This window comes from Mixophyes fleayi, chromosome 4, assembly GCF_038048845.1.
Source record: "Mixophyes fleayi isolate aMixFle1 chromosome 4, aMixFle1.hap1, whole genome shotgun sequence".
Classification (NCBI taxonomy): Eukaryota; Metazoa; Chordata; class Amphibia; order Anura; family Limnodynastidae; genus Mixophyes; species Mixophyes fleayi.
In genome coordinates this window covers 182,958,065-182,974,426 of record NC_134405.1, presented here as the reverse complement: position 1 = coordinate 182,974,426, position 16,362 = coordinate 182,958,065, and the positions used below count along the sequence as shown (strand labels likewise).

The following is a 16,362-nucleotide window of genomic DNA, read 5'->3' as shown; positions in this document are numbered from 1 at the left end:
GATCTTAGGTGTGCAGGTGGCACCATTGAGCATGCTGCACCCCCAGTAATATAAACATAATTTTAAAAAATTCAGCAATTAATCCCGCACTGGCACCTCTTCAGCTTTGAGCCCTATCTTTGGGGTCACATGTTGCACCACCGCAGTTAGGGCTCTGTGTGTAGAAATGAAAAAGTCAAAACAATGTAAATGCAATAATTATACTACTAGCGACTGACTAGCTAGCCTTTGTCTTCAGCTGATGTTGTACTAGACGTGCAATGATGCTTTTCCAGTGGCTGTCTTGAAAGCATGCTGGAGTAAATCAGCTGCAAAACCACAGGCTGTGTGACTCTATTCCTGCCACAATAGATAAGCAGAGAAGCTCCTGATATGACAAACAGCTGTGAATGGGAAAAGCGGTTTCCTTGAAACATGCAACATTCTTCAGAATGGTGGAGCTGGTAAAAATCTGCATGTGTTTAATATACACTAGTGGCACCAGGCTAATATTTTCTAGAATAACAGGACAAAAACATTTTTAACTTGATAATGAACCCGTAGAGTGTATAACAGAAGTCAATCTTTCTGAGATATCACAACAAAGCCTGTTGACTATTATAATACACACTCTAATAAACCGCCATGACTCCTTTCAAGCAGGGTCAAGAGATAAGTTTGTGGTTCTCTGACACAAGTAATTTTTGCAGTCTGAAATGATAACACATATTGGTGTCCCCTACCTCACTGTACTCTAATACTAAAAAATAATAGTATCTTTAGTGTCTCTATGCTAGTCTTGTGTTTAATGTGTTTTGAACTGTTTTCTGGCAGTTGGAGTTCTTCTGTGAAATTCTGACGATGCAGCAGTCTGGTTATGTCATGGTGATGGATTATTTGCAGAACAACTTCAGACAGCAGCAATACAAGTTCTCTGGACAAGTGTTCTCATCTTATACTGGTACAGAAGAAATACACGAAACAGGTGGATATGTATCTTGTTGTCTAAAATCATTATTAATTACACCAATCTGTCTGGGTAGATGTAATTGTGCCTTGCCTAGGACTGTCCATTCAGGTTTCCAGTGGACACACTAGGGAGCACTATGCCAGAGTAGGCAGTTTGCTTGCACAAGCTGGATGTGTGAACTTCATATGATGCCACACTCTTCCTGCATCAGTTTTACTGGAGTCTCACGTCACTATTCTATGCTGCAGGGGGACTCTCTTCTTTCCACTATCTAACTCTTAGGGGAGAATTCAATTCCCCCCGGAATAGCACCACGCTAAGCGTATTAGCATTAATACGGTACCATTAATACGGTATGCGCACTATTACTGTAATATTGGTAATAGTACGCAGGCCGCGTTACTTTATACAGTAACGCGGCCAATTGAATTCCTCCCTTAGTCTGTGTTTCCATCCCCTACACATAACATGACACTGCCTCTGTCACATGCATCCTGGTCCTCACTAACACAATCACACAAGTGAACACGTCAGTGCCTCCCACAAGAAAATCTCAAAGATTTTCTGAAATACTCTGTCCTGCTAGGGATATTAAAATAATCTGATTAGCTACAGCATGTTCTATCCCTTCTCACTTCAAAATGTGGGTCTTAATATACGAGCAGAAAATGAAGATTCAAAAATAAAAGCTGTTCTGAATATAGTCAAACACACCTTAAAAAATTATTTAAGAAGGGACATAAATTACCTTTATATCTAAAGAACCTCTCCTATAAAATGTATGCACCCACCGTCATTAGATGTTGTATTACAATATGTTAGTTACTGTATGCCACATATTGTCAGGTTGCCTTATGTTAACTTGCCCAACTGCTGTCTAATTTACTATTCGGGACAATATATTTCTATAGTTAACATTGCGATTAATTTAAGAGTTTGGCTAACATTATCCTTATAGTTTCTGATTATATTATTATATCTAGTAATAACAGAAGATAAATGTGTGTGTATAACCTATTCATGTTTACACAGCAGTATATTACTACTGTAACATTTCATAGTGTTCCTATTATACCACTGACTGACAACGATTTGCTTATAATCGTAAACTCTGAAATAATAGAAGAGGATCTGTTACATGTTGTGTTCTCCCATTCTTGGTATAAAGTAACCATAAATTATTTATGGGTCTTTCAGATCCATAATCCCAGATAAAAAGATTAAATAGCTTTATATACAAAAAGTCATACAACACAATGCAGTAATCTGTTCTTCAGATTAAACAGGAGAACGCTGTATTTGTAGCTGAGGGTAACATTGTATGGTTTTATTTATGTATCAATAACTGGCAGTATCTCTCATATTTGTCATTGAAGTGATTGTCTTTTATATTTGTTTATGCCGTTCTGGTTCAGAAATCATTTTCAAACCTGAAAATTAGTTATTATTATTAATCTTTATTTCTAAAGTGCCAATGTATTAAGCAAGAATTACATTGAGGGCATCATACAATAAATAACATACAATGACTTGAAACAGAAAGTAAATATGGCCCTGTCCAAATGAGTTTACAAAAAGTGTGAAGAACAATTGACACAGAAGGTGTCAGAATATCACCTGTACCTCGTTGTGGGGAACGTGTGCATTACTGTGTATTCATTTTAAAGTAACCAAATAAGCATAACAAACTTTGACATAGTATAATAGAAACGTTAAGCAATGTATAATATAAACACGTTTATTAATATGTACATGTTTAAACATACTAAATTAATACTAAAGAGAAGGTAAATCATGTGGCAAATTATATATGGGACATGAAATTTAATGATAACTGTTTTTCAAAGTCAGTTTTGAACACATATGTTATTGAAATCTAAATGATATAACTGAGGTTTTCAGCTTAAAAATCAATTAGTCAGACAACCAACCAGAGAATTCACCCTCTGATGGATAAGATAACCGATGTCTTCACTTATTTTGAAGGCCAGACTTGGTTATGCTGGTCATGTTTAACAGGCTTGAGTTGGAATACATTGATATTTAACACTCAATAAAGTTTGAGGTCAAAGTAATTCCTCAAGCGATCATACAAGACAGAGGAGTAGAACCATTCATTTTTGGTCAGTGGAAAATTGAGAATCAAAATGAGTCAGTCCAGACCGTTTAAGGTTTTAGATTTCAGTATAAGTTCTGGATGAACTAGGCATATTAAAATGTCATGAAATCGAGTGGTCACTCTCTATAATATGAAATGGGGAATACCACAATGAACAAATTGCATCAGCAATTCTGAATAGTCTGCATAAAAAGATGCACGTTACTATGTCCACTGGTTTGTTATTGGATTATGGAGACATGAACTATGGGGCAAAGAAATAAACAAATCTGTAAATCTAATCACAGCAATTCCTAATTAATTTACCTATATCTAAAAAGAGATGTTGCATGTAGTATACAATTTACCGTTTGTCCCACATATATTTGTGCCAGAAAGCAGAGAATTCAAATCCAATTCAAATGCTTAACCTGGAAGTCTAGACCTCTCATTTCTGCAAGCAGAGATATATACCAACGTTGTGAAGTTTTCCTAGTCTACAGGTTATTATTGGGTATGTAATACAGTGGATATTATTAGTGTTTATTCCTGCAAATCCTTGTTTATCCAAATTCATCTTAGGAAACTACACTTTCTAAGTGAGAGAGTTTCAGTGGCAAAAACAAGAGTTTTAGAGTGCACAAATATCACATCTTTATCAAGTGATAAAGTGTCAAATAAGGAACCTTAGTCCCACACATGTGTAAATAAGCACATTTGTCACAATACAAATAAATTATATTATTAGCAATTCGCGACATGGGACTACATGTAAGGAAGTCAGATATATGAAATTCGTTTTATATCAAGGTGTGTCTGAACCCACAATTTTCCGACATCATTGTGACAAGAGCCTTACATCAGTACTCTGGGCTGTTAGAGAAGCCCTCTGTGGGCCTCATTTAGAGTCGGACGCAAGGTGCGTCTAAGACGTACATGAAAGAGCAGGATTGGGAGTGTGCCACAGCTTGGTAGGGTACTACGAGTGGCATGCAAGCCCAGTTGCGTCCCTCTCATAATACCTTACCAAGCTGCGACCAGTTCCCACAGCTAGCTAACTACTTGCACCACCTAATTCCTGACGCACTTTTTCTGTCTTTTTTGACCTGTGTTCCACCTGCGTCTTGTACCGACTAGGGTAGTTTTTGCGGGTAGACGCCCATAGCATCTAAACTATTCATTATCACGACTACATAACTCTGTGTTCCGCCCTTACCTCGTACTGAGACGCAAGCTGTCGCAAGTGTACACTGCGCCTGAAAAGCAGACAGAACTGTAGGGAACTGTTGCTTACTGCACATGGCCGTCAGTGGAAATGTGCAGGATGCGCCTGAAACAAACTTTACGTCCCACTCTAAATAAGGCCCTGTCTGATTCCTGCCAGCCTCCATTCCCCCACCTCACATCACTGTGACATATGGCCCTGCTCTTGCTCATATGCAATTATATGTATGGACAAACCTCTGTTCTATACAGTGTCAGCATAGTCATCTCCTGAACTATTCTGTGCTGCTGTATATATTCTAATAATCTGCCTATAGTTTGTTTTATCCTTGCCAGCTTCAAAACTGGAAACACAAAGACGAGCATGAGGAAATGGGGTTTAGTAGGAAAAGGTCTTCTGACAATAACCAAAGAAAAGGAGGCACTCTAATACGGTGGTAATCGTGAAAACGTTTACCACCAATCTGACATCGACAAGCCCTCCAACTAAAATTCAAATTTCTGCCAAACCGATGTGAAAATAAACAGACTTCTTTGAAGCCGACACTGGAGATCTCCGATTGGATCACCATGCTGACAGCAAGCTATCCCGATTGGAGAATATTTTGGCACTGCAGCTTGATGTCATCGCGACGTCTGTCAATAGAAATTTAAAGTGGCAATGTCGTGTTAAGTGTTTAAACGCTTAACCTTAGGGGTCCCCATAATACCGCTTTAAATTTCTATTGACAGACGTCGCGAAGATGTCAAACTGCAATGCCGAACATTTCTCTAATCGGGATAACTTGCTGTCAGCGTGGTGATCCAATCGGAGATATCCAGCGTCAGTTTCAAGTTAAGTCTGTTTATTTTCAGATCGGTTTGGCAGAAATTCGGATTTTAGTTGGAGGCCTTGTTGATTTAGGATTTTTTCCTCATCGATCAAGCATACCCAACCCCTCTAATAGGCAAATTAATGGATTATATGATCTACTTAATTTGTTTGTGCAAGGGATGTACATTTTCAGGTCTATATAGGATAGTCAACAGGACAGATTTGAATACATACATGTTTTGTTTTGTTTTTTAATGTTCTATGGGCATATGGATACATAGCCCAGAGAAGGTGAATGTTACTGCAAGTATAATTACACATTCTGCTCAAGCTTTGTATTTCTGACTTTGCAAGATAGCAATCAGTACAAACTAGTTTGCATTTAAGAACTTATCACAGTCTGACTTACTAGAAAATGTCAAAGATCAAATAACCAATCCTGTCAATCCTGGCAAAAGTAATCCTGTTATTGTAAGCTAAGGACTCAGGGTTAAAGCTAGGAATGGACACACCTGAAAAATATTTAAAGCTTGTTACAAAAGACCTCATATACAGTAATTACTTTTCTAGTGGCTGTGGTATGTTATGCAGAGGTGTGTTCCAGAGCTTGTAGGGATTCTCCAAATTTGAATTCCTCCTTTCTTCCATGAGTTATTAAAACCCATAATTGGGTAAGCAGTGTATTGGCATATCCAGGAATAATTTGCATTTATAAGAGGTAGGTCCATATTTGCAAGCAATGTTCACACAGTGCAAACCTAGCAGTGTAAACTGCCAAATGTAATGATTAATAGACATGAGAAAAAAAGTTTCTTACTCTTTTTGTTATGTCTATTGCAGATACTATTGCAGATACTATTGCAGATACAAAGACATTAAGCAAAATGTGCAAATTTGCGTTGCGCTGTCTAGCCACAAATGTCACATAGTCTTGATTTTCATTGTTGATTGCATGTTTATCATTTTCAATTGTAGCACATGGAAAACTGTGCAGTAATTGATCTCTTGGTATATAGCTCCCTCATGTGCTTAAAAAGTAGACTTCAGCCAGTTACACAATACTGGATCATTAAACAGTTTATTTTTACACAATTTACCTGTGTTGTTGTCACTGTACTGTCAATAAAATAAGATCATATGCAAATATTTGCGAAAATTAAACTATGTTTAATTAATTGTATTTTTCATTGGCCTTGACAATTAATCAACTAATTTCAAGAAATTCCATCTACACCAGGAAAGAACTGCTTCTTTAGAAATATAACTTGTAAAATCTATTTTTTTATTCCTCTTAAATATTGCAAATAACAACCTTTATGGTATTTGTTTAAGGAATTTAGTCACAAAAAGCATCAATTTAAATATGCTGTAATGTCTGTTGTTAAAGATGGCAACTTGAATGACAATTTCTGATTTTATAGTACCAGAACTCCTGTCAATCTTGTTAATGTATTATGATCCTCTCACACATATAATCCCTTGGGAGCATTAAGCAACAGCAAGTGTTGTAGATGTATCTTTAAGACATGGCCATAGCAAAGAAGTCCAAAAAATTACTAAAGGCTAGTCAAAATGTTAGCAAAAGAGAAATCTTACATTTACTATAACCTTTATACTGGGCAATCCCTGGCCTATCCTGTGCCTTAAGCTGCACTTTGTGTGCTAATCCTTCAGGATACCTTGCCCCTGGGCTGTCACTTGCCAATGCTTCTCAGGCACTTGCTGGATGAAGCTTGCAGTGACTGGTCAGTGCATGAGTAGCATAATTGTCAGAGAAAGGCCATTCACTCACCAATCGCTGGACACTTTCTCCAATCAGAGTCTGAGGCTGAGGCTCAGGGCTGGATTAACCTGAGGTCTAACTGGGCTACAGCCCAGGGGTCTCGGGCATCCAGGGAGCCCTTGAAAGTGTTCAGCAGCATTATTGATCAGTGCGGGGGCGCCCCCAGCCCGATCAATGCTACTGAGCCTGTCACTGTAGTCCTTACCTGTCCTTTCCCGGCGCTCAGTAATCTTCTTACTGAGGAGATCTCGTGAGAGTGAGACTGAGTCTTACTCTCATGAGATCTCCTCAGTAAGGAGCTTACAGCGCGCTGCGGAAGGACTATAGTGACAGGAGAACAGAGAGGTAAGTGCTTGGGGGGGGGCTCACGGGGGGGCTCATGGGGGAATGGAGGCCCTCTTAGCCGAGGGGCCTCCATCTTTAATCCAGCCCTACTGAGGCTGAGGGTAAAGGCTATCCCTGCTGCCCTCTAGGTCCTGCAATCAGAAGAGAAGTTCTCACCTCAAACCATAGCCATAATTTAGACATTTTCATTGTTTAATGTATTCCTAATAAAAAGCTAATTACTGATTCGTTACTATGGTTTTAATGCAGATTTGCACCTTTGAGCAATGTTTATTGTTAACTGTCCGAATGTATTTTTTACATGGGGTATTATATCTACGTTTTTTTAATTGCGTAAGTACATATTATTATTTTTTATTTTTTACATTTTAGTTTGCAGCTCAGAACCAGATGATGTCCAGGCTGAATCACAGAACAGCACAAGCCTCCTAATTACATGGAAGAGACCCCGGGTTGTTTATGATGCAGTGATTGAGAGATATGTAGTCTATTATCAACCATTACAAGGACAAGACCAAACAAAACATGAATTTCTGACAGATGGTTACCAGGACTTGGTAATTATATATTTTGATTTGTTTTTTAAAAAATATTTTTAAAACAATTGCAATTTTTCAAGTATGTACCAGAAACCAGTAATAATATCATACTTTTTATGCATTTGTTTATAAAGACCGTTTCAAAGCAAAAACAAAACAAAAAAGCAATTAAATAATTTTGGATGAATCACAGGGTAAATTGTATCACTGTATGATATGAAAAATGGCCCTCCCAGTCTGTATGAAAAATTCTATGATTATGGGTCTGATATGTTTGTTAAATATCGACACCAAGAATGATATATCTAAAAAGCCAGTAAAGCCACATTTGGAGATTGCAGCTTATCACCACTGGCAAATTTTAATGCATTTTACACGTGTTTTTGACACATTAGAAACACTGTTAGGAATAGTTTTTGACAATTTCACCTCCAGCCATCAGAGGCTGTAATTTTGCCGAAACTTCGGCATATCGTGCCAAACTGAATAATTGAATGATGACTATGTTTGTAATTATTACTATCAACAGACCAAATGCATGTAAACAAATATGACACTAGAGTCCATTGTTTCTAGTGTTATTATACCTATGTCTTTTACTTGCTGTGTGGTTGCTTTTACTTGTTCCTTATTTACATTTAATACATATATATAAATACAACAAGAAGTCTGCATTGATTTTTAATTACTAGTAAAAATGCAATGCAATTAGATCCTCATTTAGAGTCGGACGCAAGTCCTTTTGTTCAGTGCAAAGAGCACTTTTAGCCAAGAATCCCTTTCGGTTTGCACTCCAACTGAGACTGATCTTCCCATTACACCTCTCTGCGCTTAGAGAGATGGAACAGGGGAGGTAGTGGGTGAGCCTAGCAATGTAAAGGCATGTTCATGTTCTTTACATGCTATTTTGAGTTGAAAGAGACCACAAATAGGTCTTTAGGAGACGTATCCTTTGCAGGTGCTTTCAGCTGGTGCAAGAGACCTTGATATATTAAAAAACAAAGAAAAAAAGTATTAAATAAAATAAAAGGTGTGCAGCCCCTCCCAAACAGCATAACCAACCCTTGTGCTGTTTTGGGGGGAAAAGAACAATTTTTATTTTATTTTTTACATTTTTTTTTTAATTTAATTATCTGCTTTACAGGGCGCTGCGCATAATACAATTGCACGCCTTCCCATAAGGCAGATAAAGAGGCGTGTTTGTGCAATTTGCACAGTATTCTAAGTGGCACGGATCTGAAGATCCATGCTACTCTAAATACTGTGTAAACTATGGGATGCAATTTACACTTACGATTTCGGTGTAAATTGCGTCCGACTCTAAATGAGGCCCTTAATATGCAGATAAAGCACCTGTGGTAATTAGGTCTTAAAGCTTTAAACAAATGTATGATTTTGTGATATTTAGCTTAGGAAAATAAATTCACAAATAAATATGAATAAATGATCCTCTCTTCATATATATAACGTTTCCCAGTTATGCCTCTCCCCTTCCTGGTATTCAACAATTCCCCAACCCTGTTAAACTCATATCAGTTGATTTATGATGAAAATGATTTATGCATTGTGCAGAAAAAAGTTATCTTTCTGCCTTTGTGACCCTGGAAGGCTTTTTTTTGTACAGCTTTCCTGCTGTATTTAAAGGCACCCTAACCTCATTGTTTTGCTTAATAACACCTATATCCTATAGATGGTAAACTTGCGAGCAGAGCTCTCTTACCTCTCTGTTTGCCTTTATTACCCAGTATTATTTTATTACTGTGTTTGTAAAGTGCTACAGAATTTGCTGGTACTATATAAATAAATATAAATAAATGTTGATGATAATGATTACAGGGGGGCGAATATGCTACACACAGTTTTGTGCCATCCCTCTGTAAAGGTTACGCACAAACATGAATAAGATTGACAGGAAGACGTGGTAAGTGATTTAGCAGAAAAAGGGTCTTAAAATAGAACAAAAAGCATATCATGTCAGTTATATTTGTGAGATCACTGGCCATTTCCTATATGTGAAGCCACCAATATGCACAGGACATTTTATTACCTTGCAGTGTCTCAAACTAATGTTAATTCATTGCCCCATAATGATGCCATATAGTTCCACTATGTTAAGCAGTTATTTGAAAGATGTCTGCTTTCAGCAAAGGTATGGTACAGACTGCAGACTGGACAGTTTTTGTATAACCAGTTATTTCACGTATACAATTTAGCTCAGTAATACACACCCTGTAAAATACTGCAGTGACCAGTTATTGTGAACTTTTAAACGGCTCTATTTATGTTTTTCATTTTAGGGTGCAATTTTGTATAACTTAGTGCCCAACACAAGTTATGTTCTTCAAGTTGTGGCATTGTGCAGCAACAGCCTCTATGGAAAACGTAGTGACCAGGTAGTCCTTGACTTGACAACGGATGGCCCAGGTATGAGAAGTGAAACAGAGTATCATAAATACTTAAATATAGACTTACAATGTCATCTAAATATTGTTTCATAGTATAGTATTGTGCTGCTTTTGGTTTGTAACATGTATTGCACATTTCATTTGTTAAAATGCAAGATTAGCATAAAAATGCTATTTCTGTAGATTGAATTCTATGGTTATTTTGTTGTATAGAGACGATTCTATTCTTTATAGTATACTTTACTATTCCATAGGATATCGTAGGAGAAAACTTTACGTTTACCAATTGGTAAAAATTATGACATTCAATCATAATGGCTCTTGTTCTTGTAAAAATCACAGTTAGTTCTATCTGAGCAATTTAAGCTACACAAATTCCCTGAAGGCATTGTTGTCATTTCACCTACCAGGAAGTTTTGTTAATGAAATTGCAGCTTGGATTTGTACATCTATTTATGTAACTATTTCCGGATGCTCCACCTACAAAGATTTCTCCACCCAATGCTCACAACAGCTGCTAAGTGGAATTTGAATGCAGCTTGATGTGAGTGGACAGTGTGACCAATCACATGCTACCAGTATCTACTTCATAACAAATCACCTTACAATGTGGCCTGTTATAAACCTAGGGGCCATAAACCCTTTAAAGTTGTCATATAGCTTAAATAGAGTAAAATTTTAAAGAATTATTTAGTAAGCTCATATCACATGAATGTCTTGTATGCTTTAACATGCTAGTTTCAACTTCTACAAATATTGCAACTTTACTGATGCTAAATATTGAAATACTGATCAATTGTATGGAATATGTTTGCTATTATATGTGACCAGCTTATTGGGGTGTCAGCGGCACATTATTGCTTTGATGCTATATATATATAATATATGTTGGTTAACAACGAATAACTATATCTATGGTTTGATAAATATAGACTTTGATATAATATATTTCAAAACACCTCTCTATGGGATCTATTTATCGCTATGCGGCGCTAAGGCGAAGCCATGTCACCAGCGAATACACCGCTTGTCGCTGGCCATATGGCTTTTTGCATTGTGATAAATATACCACTAAGTATTTTTGCTCAACTATTTATATTCTATGCCTATAATAATATAGATAACATTTTGCTGCATTATTTAAAAGCCAGAAAGAAAGGATTACACCAAATTGAAATCTGATATAAATTGAAACTCTTTAATGGACTAATTGAGCACCAATGCGACAGTTGTGTCCGCACCCCCTGTGGTAGTTCCACCATTGGTAGCACTAAAACCTAACTTCCATAGGTATGAAGACCAAATAGTTCTGGTATATCTTTAAACTATAGATTCCACATCACATGGCGCAGTCTAAATGTTTATTTTATAATGCATGTTTGCAGTTGAATGAGGGAGATTTATGTAATGCCAGTAATTATATATATTTAACAAATGGTAGATATTGGAAAATTGTAAAAGTATATGACATGTGAGGAGTCATTTTTTATTGATGTGCATTTTGTTTAAATAGAAATAGAAATTATATATATCTATATATATATATATATATATATATATATATACACACACACACACACACACACACACACACACAACTATACCTTCTACTTTTTGTTTTGTGTTTCATCATCATTTAATGTTATTAATAAAACTGTCATCACTAGTGGTTATCTGCTACAGAGGTTAGATTTTGCATTTTCAGCCATTATGTTCATTGAGTTTTATGTGACTAATCAAAATCATTATCATTTAATATGTATATGGGATTCATGTTATGTCATAATTGGTTGCATATATTCCTTAGTTACTCTCTTGGAATCAATTCATTGCAAGCATTTTCTTTATCACCTTTCTGCTTTCTTCTAAATCACTAAATTTGCCGGTGCAAAGGGTCCTATGCAATATATGTGTATCCATATTTATTTATCATTTTCACATAATACATATATAATTAATGTGTACTTTTCATATTTCCACTTCTATGTTGTTTATTTTGTAAATGTTGTTTCATCAAAATAAGTTAAACAGTGGAAAATATTTTCTATACTGTAAAAACATTGAACACATTTCTATAATTTAATATAATAGCTACAATATATAATTATTGCATAGGATTTTAAAAAAATACAAATGTATTAAGCTTCCCCACCAAGATTGCATGTGCACTTACTTATCATATCAACATCTCTGCAAATAATGTCTTAATTACAAGAATTTGTGTTGTCTTATATATTAGAACTGTACATGTGCCTTTCAGTTGAACATCAGCATTTTTTCTGTTTAACCATATGCATGTAGTTAATGATATTTACATATTATGAGTTGTTTTTTGTTAATAATATTATTAATAACAATAATAATAATAATATAGAAAACTGTACTGTTTGTTAATTTTTTATACAGTTGTGATATTTGTTTATGCATTTTAATGTTCATCCATGTCATGTACTGCATATTTTCCTTTTTCATATGAATGAATTGTATCATAAATAGATATAAATAGTACATAAAAGAGTTTATTATAGGCATAGCTAATAGGGTTCACATAAAGAATGTCTAGACTTTCAGTCTTATACGCAAAACATTTTCCTAAGTTGTTACTGCATTGGGATCAAGCAATTCTATAGGGATGCAAAGCACAAGCTTTATATATGTTGACAGAATTAACCCAGATGATATTCATTCTACAAATTAAAAAAAAAGTAACACAATCTGAATTTGTGGAACTCAGACAAACTCTTCAACATTTTATGTGAAAGGTAAGAAAATATTTTCTTTTCTTCATTATCTACTTACACAATACAAATTTGTATTATAAAGTGCAGATCAGGGGTCTTACAAAAATAGATCTCCATAGCATTTAAAAAGAGTTACCTTGATCTTATTTTTGTAAACCTGCTCTGTTCTACCAAGTCACAAAGTTATTATCATATTTTACTATAATGGTGTAATACAAATTATTTTTTGTTATGTAAATGATCATCTACTAGTCCAGAACAATGAATATATTTATTTTGTAGTAAGGTGACCATAAGTGAGTGTTATTCAGTTAAACTATGAATGATGAAGTTGATTTCCTAGCCCAAAAAATGAAACCATAGGACCAAAAGCTCTATTTTGGTTAAACACTCAATAAATATTTAGGTATGCCTCAAAACTTTGAACCGATGTGGTTCAAGGTGGAACTTTAAATTGTTTTTTTTTTCTTGGTATATTGCCTTGCAGGGAATGTATATAATACACACAATCAAACAAAAAAATACTTTGATTTTTCACTGCATCTCCCAGCATGCCATGTTCCCGTCCAGACTTGCCGTCCAATCATTGGGAGGCCAAGTATGATAGATTGTAGTCTGTTGTAGGGTCTGGGTTTGATTTTCTGAAATGCTCATGCCAGACAGACCAGCCCAAGACAGTGAAAAGATGCGGAAGTCACTGACTGGTGACATTCTCTCTGTCACCATAACAGACATGAAGATAGATACATTTTTCCACCCTGTCCACATATGTTAACCATAGTACCCATTGTTGGTCGCTTCTAAGCTCCTTTCACCTTGTCAATTTCTCTAATTTACAAAGCCATCTTAATATTGGTTGGTGGCCAGCTAAATATTCCAGGTTTACCCCGCAACCATATAGTATACTGATTGGCCAGTCAATGCCATATGACGATGTATTCATGTAGGAGGATTTATTTTTCCTGATAGTAGTATGCCTATTAGAGGGCAGTGTAGGACATATTTATACTGACTGTGTCCAGCCTACAGGCAAAATTTGTGATGTATACTCAGACCTTGACTGCTGGAGAAGCCACAAATACCACTATATGTCAGCCAAAATTAAGGGTTCTGCATGCCAGCAGCAACCTGCAGTCCACCTGTCATGTCTTATATATATTGGGTTGTGTTGGTACAAAATTATGCCATTTTCAAGTTTTGACATGTTACATATCCATTAATAGAATACACATGATTTACATCTGTAAGCAAAACACTGGATAAGAAACTTTCAGCAAACCTTATCAAACACTATATATTGCAGTGATCAGTAATCATAGTTTTAGTGCTAATATCTCAAGTCTCAAATAAACTTGTTTTATGTATTTGCATATGTCATATAATTTAGCAATAGTTGCTAAAACTCAGAAATATAAGCCAGATGTATTAAAGCCACACTACCACCTAGGAAAATATTGTCCTAGGATGCCCCCCTCTCTCACCAACTTTTAACTTTAAATCATGGTGAAAAGTGCTCTTCAATTTCACCTTTTCAAGCTGATGACTATAATAAGTATGTAACTATATTCAATGAATCAGACATTATTTTAGGAAGGGATTATTTTTGTTTTTGGTGTTTTATGCCAAAGCACCCAGTTCCAGTGCTGGAAATAGGCTGACACACTAGACTATGAGTGAGTTGTACTGTGCAAAGAGCATGTCTACCCCATGAGCTCTATAGAAAAGGCCAGTGACAAGGTAATAGAATGTTAAAAACAGGAGTATCAAGGTAAGAGTAATTCTAGAATATACCACATGGTTCAGTTAAATAAATATATGTTCACTGGAAAACAAAAAAGTTATATGTTAAGCTATTCATATGCAGCTGTTTGTTCAGCATTCATTTAGGGTTGTGTGATGTTCCTGAAGGATCGGTAAACTGTAGTGGTATATGCAGACTTTATCTTTGTGATTGTTGGTGAGCCAAGCAAAAACGTTGTCGCTCATCATTGCAGAGCTGTATTGCTCTGTCTTGGATGGGGAAAGTGAATTAATCACAAAGCTGACATAATTAAACTAGATTTCTCTTCTTTGGTTTCTTTGACTAGCTTACAGCATATATATTCAAGTGATCATTTGAGACAGATGGAGACAGATACAATGATATTTAAAATTGTTGCAATATTATTTGAGAAACATTTACTCAAATGTGTGAATGTTAACTGCATTGTTGGTAAACAAATTAAAGTTATGTTTTCTGATTACTGCATACAGCCACGATTGGTAGGATTGGTACACAGGTTGTGAGAGTTGTTCCAGTGCTTGCTTACAAAAATGCAGGGCTACTACAGGGCAAACCACTGTGCCAGCTTGTCATTCCTATTTAGCACTGTCACGGTGCATGAGTTGTATCAGATACCAGCACAAGCTGAGCTGTTTACACCACACAGTGACTATGATCTAGTAAAGGGTCTTCACTTAAAGGCGTTGTATACCTAATCTCTAGTCAGCAATTTAAACTGCTAAATAGGAGTGAGAACTTAGTACGACTTTGTCCTTTTATTCGTCCATTTGCATATGAGATACTGTAACTGCTGGAAGTCACTTTCAAGTGTAAGCGCTTTAGACGTTTTTTTATTGAATTAAAATAATTCAAACTGAAATCTTTATCAGTGTCTTTTTTACCACATGATCTCATAGTTTATCATTCATATAATGTCATAAAATAGCATTGTTTATTTCTGCTATTTTTTCTTCTTATTTTCAGGAAATGACCTGTTTATTGATGTGACAGAGACAGAAGAGGAAATAGAGGTAATATTTTATATAGCTATATTGTGGGTTGTATAGCTTCCATTCATGCTGGAGACACATGTGCTTGAGGAGATGGAACAGGGGTGTTCACATGGGTACAGTAAGGGCACACAGATGCAAGAGATGCATCTTACTTTGGGTTAGACGTAACCTTTAGAATTCTGCCCCTGAACAAGACCAATGTATTGTTCAAGGTGATGGTAATGATTGCTATATATTTTCTCCAGACGCATCTGTTTGCTAAATTGAAGATGCACATAGGTCAAAGTAGGGCATGGAAATGTAAGCGTGCAGATTTGTGTATATACAAATAGCCATCTTTTATATACAGCCCTAAGAGGATCTATTTATGACCAATCGCAAATTGCTCATGTTAATTTTATTTTTTTTCTTTCAACGTCATTTACATACATTTTGCATGCCTTAATGAATCAGGCCCAGAATGAGCAGTAAAATAATATATTTGTATTATTGATACATGGTTAAATAATTTTAAGTATATGTACAATTATGTTTAGTTAGTAGAAGATTTATTTAACCTTATGCAATGTATACTGGAATTTGATTTTTTTGTTTGGGATTGAAATGCAATAAAAACAGTCTACTTATCAACATTTATAAAGTATTTTAATCCAAGCACACTGATGCAAATTGTTATAGAAATGACTATC

The 16,362-nt window shown here is 35.7% G+C and overlaps 1 protein-coding gene across 6 annotated transcripts in view; it reads left to right on the top strand.

Moving 5' to 3' along the window:
• PTPRZ1 (protein tyrosine phosphatase receptor type Z1) overlaps positions 1-16,362 on the top strand; it is a 182,646-nt gene that overhangs the window by 82,118 nt on the left and 84,166 nt on the right. For all 6 annotated transcript variants that reach the window (XM_075208948.1, XM_075208953.1, XM_075208952.1 and 3 more), the window contains exons 8-11: positions 814-964; positions 7,586-7,770; positions 10,050-10,176; positions 15,645-15,691. In XM_075208948.1, the coding sequence (XP_075065049.1) occupies positions 814-964; positions 7,586-7,770; positions 10,050-10,176; positions 15,645-15,691 (510 nt within the window). The remainder of the gene's footprint in view (positions 1-813; positions 965-7,585; positions 7,771-10,049; positions 10,177-15,644; positions 15,692-16,362) is intronic.